General features: G+C 37.4%; 2 protein-coding genes across 2 annotated transcripts in view; both read right to left on the bottom strand.

Annotated features, from left to right (window-relative positions):
• The window catches only part of LOC138069536 (5'-3' exoribonuclease 1-like), a 29,078-nt gene extending 24,747 nt beyond the window's left edge, over positions 1 to 4,331 (bottom strand). The window contains exon 1 of the mRNA XM_068960896.1: positions 4,257 to 4,331. Within this exon, the coding sequence (XP_068816997.1) occupies positions 4,257 to 4,331 (75 nt within the window). The remainder of the gene's footprint in view (positions 1 to 4,256) is intronic.
• A 1,466-nt stretch (positions 4,332 to 5,797) lies between these two features.
• The window catches only part of ATR (ATR serine/threonine kinase), a 110,919-nt gene continuing 99,227 nt past the window's right edge, over positions 5,798 to 17,489 (bottom strand). Inside the window, exons 41-47 of the mRNA XM_068969197.1 lie at positions 16,636 to 16,779; positions 14,031 to 14,181; positions 13,284 to 13,440; positions 13,021 to 13,174; positions 11,587 to 11,738; positions 7,192 to 7,297; positions 5,798 to 5,971 (exon numbers count right to left, since the gene is read on the bottom strand). Of these exons, the coding sequence (XP_068825298.1) occupies positions 5,798 to 5,971; positions 7,192 to 7,297; positions 11,587 to 11,738; positions 13,021 to 13,174; positions 13,284 to 13,440; positions 14,031 to 14,181; positions 16,636 to 16,779 (1,038 nt within the window). The remainder of the gene's footprint in view (positions 5,972 to 7,191; positions 7,298 to 11,586; positions 11,739 to 13,020; positions 13,175 to 13,283; positions 13,441 to 14,030; positions 14,182 to 16,635; positions 16,780 to 17,489) is intronic.

The following is a 17,489-nucleotide window of genomic DNA, read 5'->3' as shown; positions in this document are numbered from 1 at the left end:
TGACTGGTGATGGAAGCAAGGTCCAATGCTGTAAAGAGCAATATTGCATGGGAACCTGGAATGTTAGGTCCACGAATCAAGGCAAATTGGAAGTGGTCAAACAAGAGATGGCAAGAGTGAACTTTGACATTTTAGGAATCAGTGAACTAAAATGGAATGGAATGGGTGAATTTAACTCAGATGACCATCATATCTATTACTGTGGGCAAGAATCCCTTAGAAGAAATGGAGTAGCCCTCATAGTCAACAAGAGTCCAAAATGCAGTACTTGGATGTGATCTCAAAAACGACAGAATGATCTCTGTTCGTTTCCAAGGCAAACCATTGACCACCACAGTAATCCAAGTCTATGCCCCGACCAGTAATGCTGAAGAAGCTGAAATGGAACGGTTCTATGAAGACCTACAAGACCTTTTAGAACTAACACCCAAGAAAGATGTCGGAAGTCAAGAAACACCTGGAGTAACAGGCATATTTGGCCTTGGAGTACAGAATGAAGCAGGGCAAACACTCATAGAGTTCTGCCAAGAGAACACACTGGTTATAGCAAACATCCTCTTCCAACAACATAAGAGATGACTCTGCACATGGACATCACCAGATGGTCAACACCAAAATCAGATTGATTATATTCTTTGCAGCCAAAGATGAGAAGCTCTATACAGTCAGCAAAAACAAGACTGGGAGCTGACTGTGGCTCAGATCCTTATTGCCAAATTCAGACTTAAATTGAAGAAAGTAGGGAAAACCACTAGACCATTCAGGTATGACCTAAATCAAATCCCTTACGATAATACAGTGTAAATGGGAACTAGATATAAGGGACTATATCTGATAGAGTGCCTGATGAACTATACTTGATCAGCTTATACTTAAAAGTGAGTATAGTATCCTTATGTTAATCCATAAAGCACTACTGTGAAAAATTGTGATGGGAACCTAATTTCCTTTCCTTTAAAAGTCATATGTTTCTTTTTTCTAGGTGACAAAGCTTTCTTCTCTTTTTCTTTTTAAAGTCCATGAATTATACTAGAACATACTAGAGCATGTCTTGATGTCAATATTCTTGGGTACATGGTATATTCTTTCAACATGGTGTCAATTTGTTTTCTAACTTCAGGTAAGTTTTAATTATAGTTTTCATATTTTTCTATTATTTTGCTTTGATTTCCTTTTTCAAGAATGCCTATTGTGTTCTTTGACTATATTTATCACTACTTTCACTCGAATCTTTTTTATCTTTAAAATTTTTCTTTTATTTCTACCTTCTATCTTTTTTCTTATGGTTAATTTGCTTTTGCCTTGCTACTAGGCTTCATTTCTGACATGATTTTTTCATTTACATCTAATTTTCTCTAATAAGGTTCTGTCACCTTATTCCTGGATTTTTGTAATTGATTATATGTTGTTTTTCATGCCTTATCTCATTTTCTTAGTGCCTTTTTAGCTCATTCTGAAATAGGTTATAATTTTGATCTGTTTTGTGCGCATGTCTTTATTACAAGCTTTTATTGCCTGTGTGTGTGTGCGCGCGCGCTAAGTTGCTTCAGTTGTCTCTGACTCTTAGCGACCCTAAGGACTGTAGCCCTCCGGACTCCTCTGTCCATGGGATTCTCCAGGTAAGAATACTGGAGTGGGTTGTCATGTCCACCTCCATGGGATTTTCCCAACCCAGTGATCGAACCTGGTCTCTAATGTCTCCACTGGCAGACAGGTTCTTCATCACTAGGGCCACCAGGGTTATTGTCTGTACAAATGTTATTTTGTTCCCCTTTCCCCCATAACTTTGCATACTATACACCCTTGACATTTTTCTATTGTTCATTTTTATGTAAATTTAATTTTTCCTGAACTTTTGGAAGAACGATGCATTTAGGAAAACTTTAAAGCTTCCTCTTCTGCTACTTTGGGATAGTATTACAAATACGGTGGTTTGCTTGGTTTGTTTTCTAAGATTTCTTGACTGTGTAATTCTTCCCGACTTTTATCTTCACTTTCTTCTCTTCTCTCTCTTGTTCCTTTCCTGATAAAATTTTATTTTACTCCTGGCAGTTTTTCTTTAGGGTAGGCTGTGCCTTAGAATGATGCCTTGGCAAGTCAGTTTTGAAGGTTCACAGGAGTTAGTCTGCTCTTGCCCTTTAAAACCCTTCAGTTACAGCTACTGCTACTAATAGGCTTGGAGTGTTAGTAAATATCCTGAAGTTCTATTCTCAGGTTCATCAGATGTTGCCCCATTTTTTTCTTTTTCCTCTTGCGGAGATGCCAATATCAACAGGGTCTAGAGGTTATTGGTAGTCTGTCCCCACCTATTTTATCTTGGAATTCTTGTGTCCCACGGTTTTCTTGCAATTGTTTTATCTACTTAAATTTTGCAACCTAGTATCTGTTTCTAAATAAGTATCTGTTTTTAAATAAGTTTTCAGAGAAACCAAAAACTATGCCCTGTCATTACTACCAACATTTTACTAGAACCCACTCCTCCATCCAATCCCTTCCCCCAAGGACTAGCTTTTGAACTACTGTGACTTACTTTGCACTACCATCTTTTAAGTACTGCCTGAGAGAGTAGCTGGGATTGCTTTTTGAAAGACATCACTTTGATAAACAAAGTTTTAAACCTATTATTAGTGATTCATATCATAAAATTGCCTGAGAGCTATTATTTTTGTTCAGCAAGAAAATTTCTCAAGATGGAGAAAATCCAAGATCCTTACATCAAACCAAATTCTTTGCCAAAGAGTAGGGAGGTAAAATAATACTGAACAGATTGTGTATTATCAAGTTAGTCTGAATGTCTTAATTTAGAGAGAAAGAGACTGATACATGGCCAGTACTCAAATGTTTGCTGAGTGAAGGATCCAGGAAAAACCTAAGTTAGTTGTCACTATTTTCATCCTCTTCTCTGGAGGAGCCTGGTAGGCTGCAGTCCATGGGGTCGCTAACAGTCGGACACGACTCAGGGACTTCACTTTCACTTTTCACTGTCATGCATTGAAGGAAATGGGAACCCACTCCAGTGTTCTTGCCTGGAAAATCCCGGGGAGCCTGGTGGGCTGCCGTCTATGGGGTCGCACAGAGTCAGACACGACTGAAGTGACTTAGCAGCAGCAACAGCAGCAGCATGATGGTGTTCACTGGATTATTTCCCCTCATATTAAACAATGCTATCATCACAACTAAGTCAATTAGCTATAAAAATTCTGAAAATAATTTTTCCCCTGTAAAATATAAAATGGACAAGAGATCTACCAAAACCATTAAATAAACACAAGCAACAAACACTAGCCCCAAATTCTAGTTTATCTAATATACTGTTGTCGTTCAGTTGCTAAGTCGTGTCGGAATCTTTGCCCGTCTACTGCAGCACGCCAGGCTTTCCTGTCCTTCACTATCTCCCGGAGTTTGCTGGCTTACTATTTTTTGCCACAGTTCCAATACATGAACTACATTTTTGAAGCGTGCACATAAACTCTGCCCTGGGGTCATTATATACCGAATATGACGATTACAAGTATTATTGCTCTTACAATCTGTTCCTCTCTCCGTTCTCCCCCCTTCTCTCCTCCCTCTCCCCCCACCTTTCTCTAGCACACAGACACGCACAATGAAGCCTTCAAATAAGTGCCCTGGTCCCGTCCAAATATATTTTTATTTCTTTCGGAAAGGGGGATTGGTACGGTTCTTGGGGTAGTAGAAAAAAATGTACAGAAAGGCATCATAAATATGAACCATCAGCCACGTCAGAAAGTCTAGGCGATGGGGGTGGGGCGGGATGCAGCTCGAGATAAGGGAAAGTAAACAGGGGTATTCAGCGGCTGAGGCCGGTAGTAATGTTCGTAGGTGGGTCTGCCGCAGGCTCTGGGTGAGGACCCGGGGGAGGCCCTAGGAGAACATCCACTCCGCTTCGAAACCTCTAGAACGAAAAACGAAACCTGCAACTTCCTGGGAAGGAAGGGGAAGCACTGCCGAGAGCGTTGCTCCTCCGGACTTGATGTCGGAGTCACGCAGGCCCTGCCCCGGCAGGAGCTGTCAGAACCGCCGCATCCCCGCGGCTCTGCCCACAGGAGGGCGACCTGCGCGTTCGCTCCCACTCAGATCACCAGGGTGTCCTCAAACGTCCTGCTCCCCTCCCTTCGCCGCTCAGCCAGCTGACGACGAGCAGCAGGAGGCGGCTGGGAGCCCAGGTGCTAGGGTGGAGAGGGCCGCCGAGCCCCGGCTCCTCCGCCTTCTCAGCCGCTGCCCCCGTGCTCACCCACCTGATGCTCCTTCACCACTTCGCTGAGGCAGGGATATCGCTCCGAGATCCATCGGTAAAACTTGGGGACTCCCATTTCGGCCGTCAATATTAACTCCAGTCAGGGCCCAACAGAAACCAAACGCCCCGCCGGGGCCTACGCAGCCGCCTCCGGCCGTCGCTCCGCGGATGACAACACACCGCCCGCCCGACCATAGAGAGCGGCCGCCGGGCCTAGAGCGGCCGGCTCCGAGGCCGCATCCCCGGGGCGGGGCTCTAGTCCCAGCCGAAAGGCCCGCCGCCGAGCTTCCTGGTGGGTTATACGGAAGAAACCCAAGGCGTATTTGAATGCGCGTGTGAAATTCAGTTCTGAAAATGTCACTTGATGCAGCCGTGCTCTATCAGTGGATGTGGAAGTGGTGTGGAAACCCCATGAGACGACTGTAAGAATCCTGGCTGTTTCTGTCTCCTGGGATTACAAATCTCAGTGGTTTTCAACACGAATTTGTAAAGGTCTGATGATTATTTGGTTTACTTTGTGAGTGGAAATTTTTCGAGGTTACGACAGTTTCTTTTCAAAACCTTCTTTTTCCAAATTACTTGCTTAAAATAATTTCCTAACACCCCTCCATCCAGCTTACTCTACAACTGTTTACATTATGACTTTCCTTGAATAGGAAAGTATATGTTTAGTTTTCACATTTATACCTCTTGGGTTACCCCCATCACACTTAAACTGTACAAAAGGCAGAATTCTGTAAGGTGAACTTAAGCGAAATTACCTGTTATAAAAAGTTTTCCATTTATTTGCATATAATCTCATTGCTTTGTAATTACTATCAATTATTTTAAATCTTCTGTAATAAAACATACCCCCAAACTTATTATTAAAATTGTTTAGATTTTAAAACCTCATGAAATGTTACGTACTGCTTTCCCCCCAAACTACAGGATTCTGCATTCTGGCACACTTTTAGTATGGTAGCATCTTTAAAATTGCAGAATATTTATACAGTTTTCATATTCATGCTAATTGGCTAACTTTTCTCTCCCTATCATATTTTCAACCATACCAAAAAAAGAGAGAGTTTTACTAAGTGAACTTAATAATGTGCTGTTTATGTTTTACATCTCTCTTACTAGACAATTCCCAGATGGCAGGGCAACTATTGTTAGCTTTGTGCACAAATATAGCACAGTGTTAACATAAAGAGTATTCAATATAATTTTTTTGTTCAAATGAATCCTTATGCTAGCACTTATAATCAGTGAAAATTGTGAAATGAAATTAGGCTGCTTGTTTTTTGCAAATATCTTTTTAGAGCATAAAAAGATACAATATTCCATTTCTCCAGTTATAATACACAGTATATATTAAGAAAACTGTTTATTTCATAATAACATATATTATTTTAAATATTATTAACAATCAGGGAGAAATACCAGTTACTCTAAGAATATAAACATATGTTGTACTTTGGAATTGAATAGATACAACCACAGATTAACGCACCAAATGCATTAAATTTAGATTATTAACATATTGTTTAAAGTAATTCCATTTTACATATATGGGGTCCAACCAAGGTACATCTGGCATAGCAAGTTTTCATCAGTAGCTTCTTGTATAAGGTAATGCACATGTCCTTCGATAGATAATGGCAGCCCTGTCACTCTATTTCGGGTCTTGATTACACCTTGCAGTCGCTGCTCGATGTCAAGAACATGAGTCTTGGCCTAAAAAGAAATGGAAGATCGTAAGAACTAAGGTCCCAGTGACATGTGGATGTATGTTTATAAACTGGAATTACTGACTTTCTGTTATTTAACAAATATTAATGCCATTTTACTGACCCTTACCCCTTTTGTAAGAGCAAATACAGACAAAAGAGAGAAGAAACAAATATAACTTGAGATACTGATCTTAAAACTTGCAGTGTTGACCTAACATCAACTGTGTGGAAGTTTTTCAGGACTAAGTAAAATATCAAGAATCTCTTCCACATTAGAAGTCTAGAAAAATAATTTTTAAAAAATCTACCCTAAAAAGTGTTTAGCACATAAACATTTGAATATTAATATTCTAGGAATAGCAATAATACTCTGATGCCTAATATTTTCCATTAGTATATGCAAATGGGAGTTCTACATGAGCACCTGGAATCCTACACATTTCTCTCAATCAAGACAGCATATCAGAATGCAAAAGTGAGAATGATGTTATTAGAATAACAATCCTCAACCTATTCTAACCTATTTAAAACAACTATCTGGAAAATTTGAGTCTTCAACCAATATAGTCAGCTCACTGCAACCAATGAGTCAACCAACAGTGGACTGAAAATTCAGGGAAAAACAATTCCAGAAAGTTCCAAAACAGAAAACTTGAATTTGCCACGTACCAGCAACTATTTACATAGCATTTACACTATATTTATACCTATTTTACATGGTATTTACTTTGTACTAGGTATTATAAGTAATCTAGAGATGATTTAAAGTATATGGGATGATATACACAGGTTATATACAATGCCATGTCATTTTATATAAGGGATTTGAGCAATCTGGGATTTTGGTATCCACTCCAAGGGGGTCCTGGAACCTATCTCCAATGGAAACCCAGGGAAAAGGGACTACTGTGTTAGTAGAGTGATTTCTACATATTGAAGCTGAGACCTGCTGCTCTATAAATTCAGGCAATTTGTGTTCACGTTTTTCCCACTCTTTATCATAATTGTGAATTGTTATGATTAAACAGACATACCTTGAACTCCTTATTACATGAAGGATCATAGTGTTAACATTAGTAATGACAAGAAAACTTAACAGCATTGTCATACTATATGGAGAACTAGATTTCAGAGTATTAAGTGGTCACTGACAGTATTTAGAATCAGTTTCCATTTGCAGAGAAATACAATATCAATTCATATCAAGCTACACCTTCTACTAACCTTTTCATTGACAACTTCCCCTGTTTCATTCAGTGCTGCTTTGGAATGCCCTTTCACTGGTTTACTCCATTCCACAAGAGGATCATGTAGAAAAGTCTTTAAGACACTAAAATGGAAACAAATATGATAATACAGTGTTATTTTTATAAAAAGAATTCTTATTAAAGTCAACACTTAGGTGAAGGGTAACTGAAGGATGAGAAGCTAATCATAATACTTTACTAAACACATTACTACTATTTCAGAAAATGCTATAGTTCCTCTTTCAGAGAATTTGCCTTTGCCTACATGTAACCCTGCTTATTTAACTTATATGCAGAGTACATCATGAGAAACGCTGGGCTGGAAGAAGCACAAGCTGGAATCAAGATTGCTAGGAGAAATATCAATAACCTCAGATATGCAGATGACACCACCCTTATGGCAGAAAGTGAAGAGGAACTCAAAAGCCTCTTGATGAAAGTGAAAGAGGAGACTGAAAAAGTTGACTTAAAGCTCAACATTCAGAAAATGAAGATCATGACATCTGGTCCCATCACTTCATGGGAAATAGATGGGGAAACAGTGGAAACAGTGTCAGACTTTATTTTGGGGGGCTCCAAAATCACTGCAGATGGTGACTGCAGCCATGAAATTAAAAAACACTTACTCCTTGGAAGGAAAGTTATGGCCAACCTAGACAGTATATTCAAAAGCAGAGACATTACTTTGCCAACAAAGGTCCATCTAGTCAAGGCGGACTAGACTAGTGGTCATGTATGGATGTGAGAGTTGGACTGTGAAGAAAGCTGAGTGCTGAAGAATTGATGCTTTTGAACTGTGGTGTTGGAGAAGACTCCTGAAAGTCCCTTGGACTGCAAGGAGATCCAACAAGTCCATTCTAAAGGAGATCAGCCCTGGGTGTTCTTTGGAAGGAATGATGCCAAAGCTGAAACTCCAGTACTTTGGCCACCTCATGCGAAGAGTTGACTCATTGGAAAAGACTCTGATGCTGGGAGGTATTGGGGGCAGGAGGAGAAGGGGATGACAGAGGATGAGATGGCTGGATGGCATCACCGACTCAATGGACGTGAGTCTGAGTGAACTCTGGGAGATGGTGATGGACAGGGAGGCCTAGCGTGCTGCAATTCATGGGGCTGCAAAGAGTTGCACACAACTGAGCAACTGAACTGACTGAACTGACACGTAACCAATGTATTCTACCATAATGCCTGGTAGACAGCTCTTAAATAAAAAAAAGTGGGTAAGTAAGCTTTACATGTTCTTCTAAAAAACTACTTCCCACAACTAGCATCATATTTAATGGTGAAAGACTGGCTTCTTTACCCCAAAGGTTAGGAACAAGACAAGGATATAGATATCTCCCCATGGCTATTTGATGTTGATCTAGCTAGGGCAATTAGGTAAGAAAAAGAAAAGGCACTGAGATTAGATTGGAAAGAAGAAGTAAAATTCTATCTACAGATGACCTGCTGTTGTAGAGAGAAAAATCTTAAGGCATCTTTAAAAATAACTATTACAACAAATAAATGGGTTCTGTAAGATTACAGGATACATGATCAATATATAAATTTAGTTATGTTTCTATATACTAGCAATGAACAAACATGAAATTAAGAAAAAAATTCCTTTCAGAATAGCATTAAAAGGAATAAAATACTTGGGGAAGGAAATGGCAACCCACTCCAGTATTCTTGCCTGGAGAATCCCATGGACGGAGGAGCTTGGTGGGCTACAGTCCACGGGTCACAAAGACTTAGGAACACATTTTTAAAAAGTTAACTACAAGTTTTGCAAACTAAAAATTATAAAACATTGTTGAAAGAAATTGAAAAAGACTTAAATAGCCCCCTGGAGAAGGTAATGGCAACCCACTCCAGTATTCTTGCCTGGAGAATCCCATGGACGGAGGAGCCTGGTGGGCTGCAGTCCATGGGGTCGCAAAGAGTTGGACACGACTGAGCAACTTAACTAAATAAATAAATAAATAGAAAGACTTATCAACTTCATGGATCAGAAGACTTAATATTGTTAAGATGGCACTGCTCCCTAAATTGATTTACAGATTCAATGTCATTCCTATCAAAATTTAGGCTGGCTATTGCTGAAAATGACAGTATGATCTTATAATGTATATGGAAATGCAATACACTTGTAACAGTTAAATAATCTCAAAAAAAAAAATCACATTTCCTGATTTCAAAACTTACTACAAATCTACAGTAATCAGGACAGTGTGCTGTTGGCATAAGGTCAGACATATAGATCAATGGAATAAAACTGAGAATCTAGAAATAAGCCTTTACATGTATGGGCAATTGGTTTTCAACAGAAGTGTCAAGACAATAAGAGAAAAATAATCTTTTCAAAAATGGTGCTGAAACAACTGGATATACATATTTAAAAGAAGAGCCCAGCTTCACTCTAGATGCACAAAATAACTAAAAATGATCAAAGATTTAAATAAGAGCTAAAACTGTAAAACACTAAGACATATATGTGACTCTTCATGACTTTGAATTATACAGTAGTTTCTTAGATATGACACCAAAAAGTACAAATAACAACAACAAATGTAGATAAATTAGTCATCAAAGGTAAAAACTGTTTTGCTTCAAAGGGCATCATCAAAAATTAATCAGCAATTCATATATCAGAGAAAATACTTGCAAATCATATATTCATGAAGGTCTGTATCCAGAGTATTTAAAGAACTATCACAACTCAAAGAAAGACTAATAATCCAATTTTTAAAATGGGCAAAGGATTTAAATAGACATTTGTCCAAAGAATATATGCAGGTGACCAAGTCGCTAAATCGTGTCTGACTCTTCTGCAGTCCCATGAACTGTAACCTGCCAGGCTCCTCTGTCCATGGAATTTTCCAAGCAAGAATACTGGAGTAGGTTGCCATTTCCTTCTCCAGGGGATCTTCCCGACCCAGGGATCAAACCTGCGTCTCCTGCATTGGCAGGCGGATTCTTTACCATTGAGCCACGTGGGAAGCCCCAAATAAACTAGACAATAACAAGTTCTGGTAAGGATGTGGAGAAATTAGAACCCTCAGACACTGCTAGTGGGACTATAATGTATTACATCTGCTTTTCAAAGCAGTTTGAAAGCTCCTCAAAATGTTAAGTTTAGAGTTAACTTATGATCCAGGATTCTACTCCTAGGTATAACCAAAAGAAAACATGTATCAACATGAAACTTGTGCTCAGTGTTCACAGCCACACTATACACAATAGCCAAAGCAATCCAAATGTCCATTAACTGATGAACTGATAAACAAAAGGTGATATATCCATATAATAGAATATTATTTGGCAATAAAAAAGAATGAATTACTGATACATGCTACAGCACAGATAAAACCTTAACATTATGCTAGTGAAAGATGACACACACTAAAGGTCACATTTGTGTAATTCCATTTATATGTGAAATATTCAGAATATGCAAGTCTATAGAGACAGAAGCAGTGAGATTTTTTGGGTTCCCAAATCACTTCAGACAGTGACTGCAGCCATGAAATTAAAAGACGCTCCTTGGAAGGAAAGCTATGACACACCTAGACAGTGTATTAAAAAAGCAGAGACATCACTCTGCCCACAAAGGTCCTTATAGTCAAAGGTTTTGTTTTTTCAACAGTTATGTATGAATGTGAGAGTTGGACTATAAAGAAAGCTGAGTGCTGAAGAACTGATGCTTTCTATCTGTGGTGCTGGAGAAGACTCTCAAGAGTCTCTTGGACTGCAAGGAGATCAAATCAGTCCATCCTAAAGGAAATCAACCCTGAATATTCACTGGAAGGACTGATGCTGAAGCTGAAGCTCCAATACTTTGGCTTGACTCGAGGAGCCGACTCATTGGAAAAGACCCTGATGCTGGGAAAGACTGAGGACAGAAGAGAAGGGGGCAGCAGAGGATGAGATGCGTAGACAGCATCACGGATTCAATGGACGTGAATCTGAACAAACTCCAGGAGTTAAGTGGAGGACAGGGGAGCCTGGCGTGCCATGGGGTTGCAAAGACTAGCACACGACTTAGCAACTGAATAACAACAACAAATAGAGACAGAAAGAGATCAGTGGTTACTAGGAGATGGTGGGGGAGTAGAATTGGGGAGTGACTGCTAATTTCTTTTGGAAGTGATGAAAATATTTTATACTTAGATAGCAGTGATGGTCACACAATCTTGTGAATATACTAAAACCACTGTAGTATACGTATTAAGACTGAATTTTTGTTATGTAAAATATATCTGAATGAAAGGTATTATTAAAAAAAAACTTCAACCAGTACAAAGTAGCTTCTGTATAAAGCAAACATACTTAGGAACCATAATTACATCCAAAGTTACTATTATATTGTTTACAGAATATAAAGGATTACCTCATTAAAGGTTCTCTCTGATCTCGCATTAGTCTCATTGTAACTTCACAAGCTCTTCGAAAAAGACCTTCCGTTCCCATTGGACCCATTCCATTAACCATATTATGAGTCAGGCGAAATGGTACAATTTCTGGGACCTCAAAGGTTTCTCCCTAAAAATAAGGCATTTCATTAAAAAGTAAAAATGCTGTAAGTTTAAAATATGCAAAAAATTGGGGGCTTCATATTTAGACTCTTAGCAAAGAGCAAACATTCTCTCAAAATATTTATATTTGCATCTTACATTAGAGGCCTATATCATGAGTCATATGACTCTACCTCTGCTTTTGAGGAACTGAAACACAACTCCTTGGATAAGATCTAGAGGATGGGTAGATTCATCATTCACTGAATTACTAAAGTGAATAGCATTATAGAGAAGTATTTATGATTTATTATTTAGCCTTATAGTAACGGGGCTTCCCTGGTGGCTCAGACAGTAAAGAATGCAACGCAGGAGACCCGGGTTCAATCCCTGGGTTGGGAAGATCCCCTGGAGAAGGGAATGGCAACCCATTCCAGTATTCTTGCCTGGAGAATTCCATGGGCAGAGGAGCCTGGTGGGCTACAGTCTATGGAGTCACAGTCAGACATGACTGAGCAACTCACACACACACATCCCAGAGACAGGAAATGTATGTAACATGTATTATGATGAAGTCCAGTTCATTTATTTTCTGCCATTCTCTAACCTGCCTTTCCTAGAATGTTTTCATCCCTCTGGTCAGTTTCCCTAAGTTCCTCTCTGTATGAATCTCCTATACCAGTGATTTATCTCCGATTTGTTTTCTGTTGGGTCTGTGGCTTTTTGTGGTTTCCAAACAGCAGACGGCAACCCATAGAAAATCAGGATGAAGAAAAGAATGGATCTAATTACCAGTTTGCCTTTCAGGATCATAACATTGGAAAATTGGAGGGTGGCCTTAAGCAGTGTCCAACTACCTTCATTTATTACCAAACCCCAGTCTGGACCTACAGAACCTGTATTTCCTGGGATGTTTTCTAGGTATCTGCATTACAAAAAATTTCTTAAATGATTCTGATGTGCAGCCAGGTTTGGAAACAATCCCGTCAAATTACTGTCCCTTTAAAACTGAGTCTTAGTCAAATGAACTGTTCATTTAAGAGAACTATGAGTCAGAACTTGGATCTATACTTTTGGACTTAAAAGTTCAGTGCTTTAATTTAGTTTTACTGTATCACTCTTTTGAGTTCTCTCCAACCTAAGTTGCTTTACTGAGGGATATAGGATCCACTGACTAAAACCAGTTAACCAACTCGCAATGTCACTTAACTGAGACTGTAACTGCTACAAATAGTCTAGGAAGAACAGCTGTTGAGGAAAGGATATTAGGAGAAAACATACAATTACCTATGGTAAGTCATATCACATACCTTATTGAAGAGACAGTTAAAATCCACATGTACACATTCACCAGTCAAAGAATCAAAGAGAATGTTTTCACCATGACGGTCTCCAAGGCCCAGGATATAACCGACCATTGACATAACTGCGGTGGAACGACAGTATGCTGATCTGCTACTGTACCTAAAGGAAATATAATGCCTATCAAATATCCTTGTATCATATGAGGCAATATACATATATTTTTAAAAAAAGCTAACCATAACAGTATATTATATTCTTGGTAACTAACCATGATGTAGGATCAGGGAATGTTCTCAGAAACCACTCATGAAAAACAGGAGGATGCCTGGGCAGGAGAAATTCTTGGAATACTTTGAGTTTTTCAGACAAAGCTGCCGATTTTGGTAGCATACACTGCCGAAGTTCCTTCCCTGTCATATAAACTCCTGCAAGGAAAAGTGATTTCCATTAATCACACAAGCCAAATGGAAAAAGGGGCAATTTTCTTTTGGTGAAAATAGGACAGGAAAATATCTACTTTTAATCAAATTGTATTCAAATTTATTCAAATTATTTTATTCCATGGGTTAAAATCTAATACTGTCATTGTTTATTTTGGTGCTTAAATTATTTGAGGTTTGGCCAGTGGGAGAGTCTAATGCTAGTCTAACACTTTGGTTTCATTCTAGCTTTATCTTTCCTTTTCTTTCTTTAATAATGTAAAACTAGCTCTCATTAACCACAGTGTATTTATTAGTCAAGTCTAGTTTACACATAAAGTAGTTTAAGAATTGCTAACCAATAACTCCTAAAAAAATACATGTTCATATAGATATTTGTAAGCTATCTCAAATCCTTTTGGAATAAATAAAAATAATTAAAACACAAGGAAGGAAGGAAGAAATGTCTTAAGTACTTCTGTATATAGTACCTGGAAATTTTACTATGGCTTATACCCCTAAAATGTAAGATGATATATGTTAATAATTATTATACCTATATTGCATGTTTATACCATAAGAATTAATTTTAGTACCCTTTTCTTTATATAGTTTGGTCAGAATAGGTCTCAAACCAGCAGTGTTGTTGACCCATTCAATAATCCCACATTCATCGTTCAGTGGAATAACTGCATATGTTCGAATATGAAGTTCTCTTCTACGAGATTCTGCATCTTTTCTTAAGCACTATTAAAAAAAAACAGCACACACACTTAAAAGTTAAAAATTTCTAAATGTTATATCAAGTCTATCTAAAGATTTTTCTTTTCATAGCAAAAGAATGTCAATAAAAGATTACTATGTAGTACAGATGAATAATTATTCAGAATGGTAGAGCAGGAAACTACTGGGACAGTATCCATAATTTATTTCCAAATCATTAAAAATGCCTTGGGTAAGTACTTCTTTAAATTATTCACTATTAATATGACAACAATACAGTCTTCAAAAATATTATAATTATGACAAATAATGACAAAATAATCTTTAAAAATTGCTTCCAAGACATTCCTGAAACATTAAGTCCTTAGTCACAGAGAAGCTATTTAATTTTATCCAAAAGATACATGATCAAAAAAATATGAGTTTTACGATATCCCCATGTAGCCTCATTTGAAAAATCATCTAGCAGAGGAAAGCTTTTCACATCTCATCTGCTTAATCCTAAAATATACTAGGTAAGGATAAACAGTATGTTATTTAATTCTGGAGCTGTATGAAATGAACAAACTATGCACAGATCTATAATTGTAACCTGTCAAATTCAAAAGCACAAGCAACTGATCAAAAATACATTTTAAGTGTTAGGAATAAATAGGCTACACAAATGTCAGCAAAATAGTATGGCATGAGAATCACATAGCAAGATCAGTAATATGACCTTCTAAACCAACATAATGAGACTAGTTTTTCACCATCAGGCTATTTGACCATGTTAATGTGAGGGAATGGTAATGAAACAACTTAATTGGTAACAAAGCTGATTAAGATAAATTTATAAATGAAATGCAGGCCACTTGATACTCCCAACTAGAAAAACACTCAAGGAGCTTTGGAACAAACATATTGATAGTTTAATATCAGTAAATTAAGTTACCAAGTTGCCAAACAACATCTTAAATAAAGAATATTCCTTCCCTTCATAATACCTTTGAAATTGGTTTTTAATACGGAATTAGTTTTTAAACTACCTTTGGTTAAACTGAGCACAGATTCTCCTTAAAAAAAACAAAACAAAACTCATCTGCTGCTATATGTTTTCTGTGTTAAAGGTCCATAACTTTTCCTGCTATTAAAAGAGGTACCAGTAAAATGTAGGAAGGGGATAGAGAGGAAGAACAAAGAGCATATTAAAAAAAAAGTAAGGTTTTCACAGTATGATTTAATTTTTTAACAATATAAAAATAGATGCACTTATAAAACCCTTGCTAGAGAATAATTCAAAACACCTAAAGACCATACATTTATAATAACCTTTTAATGAGAATCTTCATACCATCTCTGAGACAGAAATCAAGCACTTACCAATAGCACTGAAAAAAAAAAACCCACTAATGATCACCTTTAAAAAGAGTGCTGGTAAAAATAGAACGAACATTTTTTTCTAGCACTGAAACATAAAACACAAATCTGATAGAAAAAGTACATTATAGATAATTTAAACATTACATAGAAAATATTTTCCTTTGTTAATATGTCTTTTACTTCTTTTTCTCAATATAACAAAAGTATCTTACTTTTAGAAAATTAAGTGAAACCAGAAAATTCTACTTCAGGACACATATCCAAAAGACTGATGGCAGGGACTCAAATAGATATCTATACACCTATGTTCATGGCAGCATTATTCACAACAGTCAAAAGGTAGAAGCAACCCATGTGTCCACTGATGGTGAATGGATTAAATAAAATGTGGATTACACATTCAATTCTATATTATCCAACCTTATAAAGGAAAGAAATTCTGACATGCTATATACAACATGGATGAACTTGACGACATAATGCTAAGTGAAAAAGCCAGTAATATGGGCTTCCCTGGTGGCTCAGATGATAAAGAATCCGCCTGCAATGCAGGAGACCTGGGTTCAATCCCTGGGTTGGGAGGATCTCTTAAAGGAGGGCATGGCAACCCACTCTAGTATTCTTGCCTGGAGAATCCCCACGGACAGAGGTGCCTGGTGGGCTACAGTCCACAGGTCGCAAAGAGTTGGACACAACTGATTGGCTGAGCAAAAAGGACAAATACTATTTGACTCCACTTACATGAGATATCTAGAATAGTTAAATTCATAGAGACATAAAGTAGAATGGTGGTTACCAGAGCCTCGGTGAGGACAGGAATAGGGAGTTTACTGTTCAATAGATAACAGAGTTTCAGTTTGAGAAGATGAAAAAAGTTCTGGAGAAGTATGACTACACAACAATGTGAATGTACTTAATGCCACTAAATTGAACTGAACACTTAAAAATGGGTAAGATGGTAAATTTTATGTAAGTATATTTTATCCCGATAAAATAAATTAAGTGAACATGAAAAAGGCAGTATAGTTCATTTCTTCTTCAAGAGGGATCTACTTGCCCATATCTCATTAATAGTAATTGTAGCAATTCTAAAATAAAAGCAAACTGTATCCAAACCTTGTTAATCAAGGAATTGAATTCCATTAGTCTACAATCCTTTCTCAAGTCATCTTTTGGCTTACACATCATAATGTAGAACTTTCCATCAGATCCTTTTAAAGAGATCTTCTTTGGTTTCTGAAGAGAAGCAAGAATTTCTACCTAAAAGATGATGAGTTATATATAAATTAAGGTCAAAATTTTTGTTTAAATTTGTATGTGTACTATATTGTGTTATCTCACATAATTAAAGGAAAATATAATAACCTGTATTATATAGAAAGTTGACTATTTTATTAATTTATCTATGATCTATGAAAAGAATGGTTGCCCATAAGTAGAGAGACATTTTCACCCATTAGACATGGCTATTGAAGTAAAAGGATTACTTTGTCAGCAATGTAAGTTTATAGTATCCAAATTTAGGCAGCCTCTTAAAGCATCCACAATGTTTAAACGATTTTTGAAACATTTTCCTTAGGACTTTTATGTAGAACCTAAGACTATTTTTAAATGCCTTTAATGGTAACAAATCAGAAAGAAATGGTAAGAAATCAGATTGATTACATTCTTTGTCAGCAAGAACAAGAGTGGGAGCTGACTGTGGCTCAGATCATGAACTCATTGCCAAATTTAGACTTAAATTGAAGAAAGTTGGGAAAACCACTAGACCATTCAGGTATGACCTAAATCAAATTCCTTACAACTATACAGTGGAAGTGACAAATAGATTCAAGGAATTAGATCTGATAGAGTGCCTGAAGAAATATGGATGGAGGTTCATGACACTGTACAAGAGGCAGGGATCAAGACCATGCCCAAGAAAAAGAAATGCAAAAAGGCAAATTGGTTGTCTGAGGAGGCCTTACAAA

The sequence above is a fragment of the Capricornis sumatraensis genome, chromosome 1, assembly GCF_032405125.1.
Source record: "Capricornis sumatraensis isolate serow.1 chromosome 1, serow.2, whole genome shotgun sequence".
Taxonomy (NCBI): domain Eukaryota; kingdom Metazoa; phylum Chordata; class Mammalia; order Artiodactyla; family Bovidae; genus Capricornis; species Capricornis sumatraensis.
This window is presented reverse-complemented; position numbering and strand designations above follow the sequence as displayed.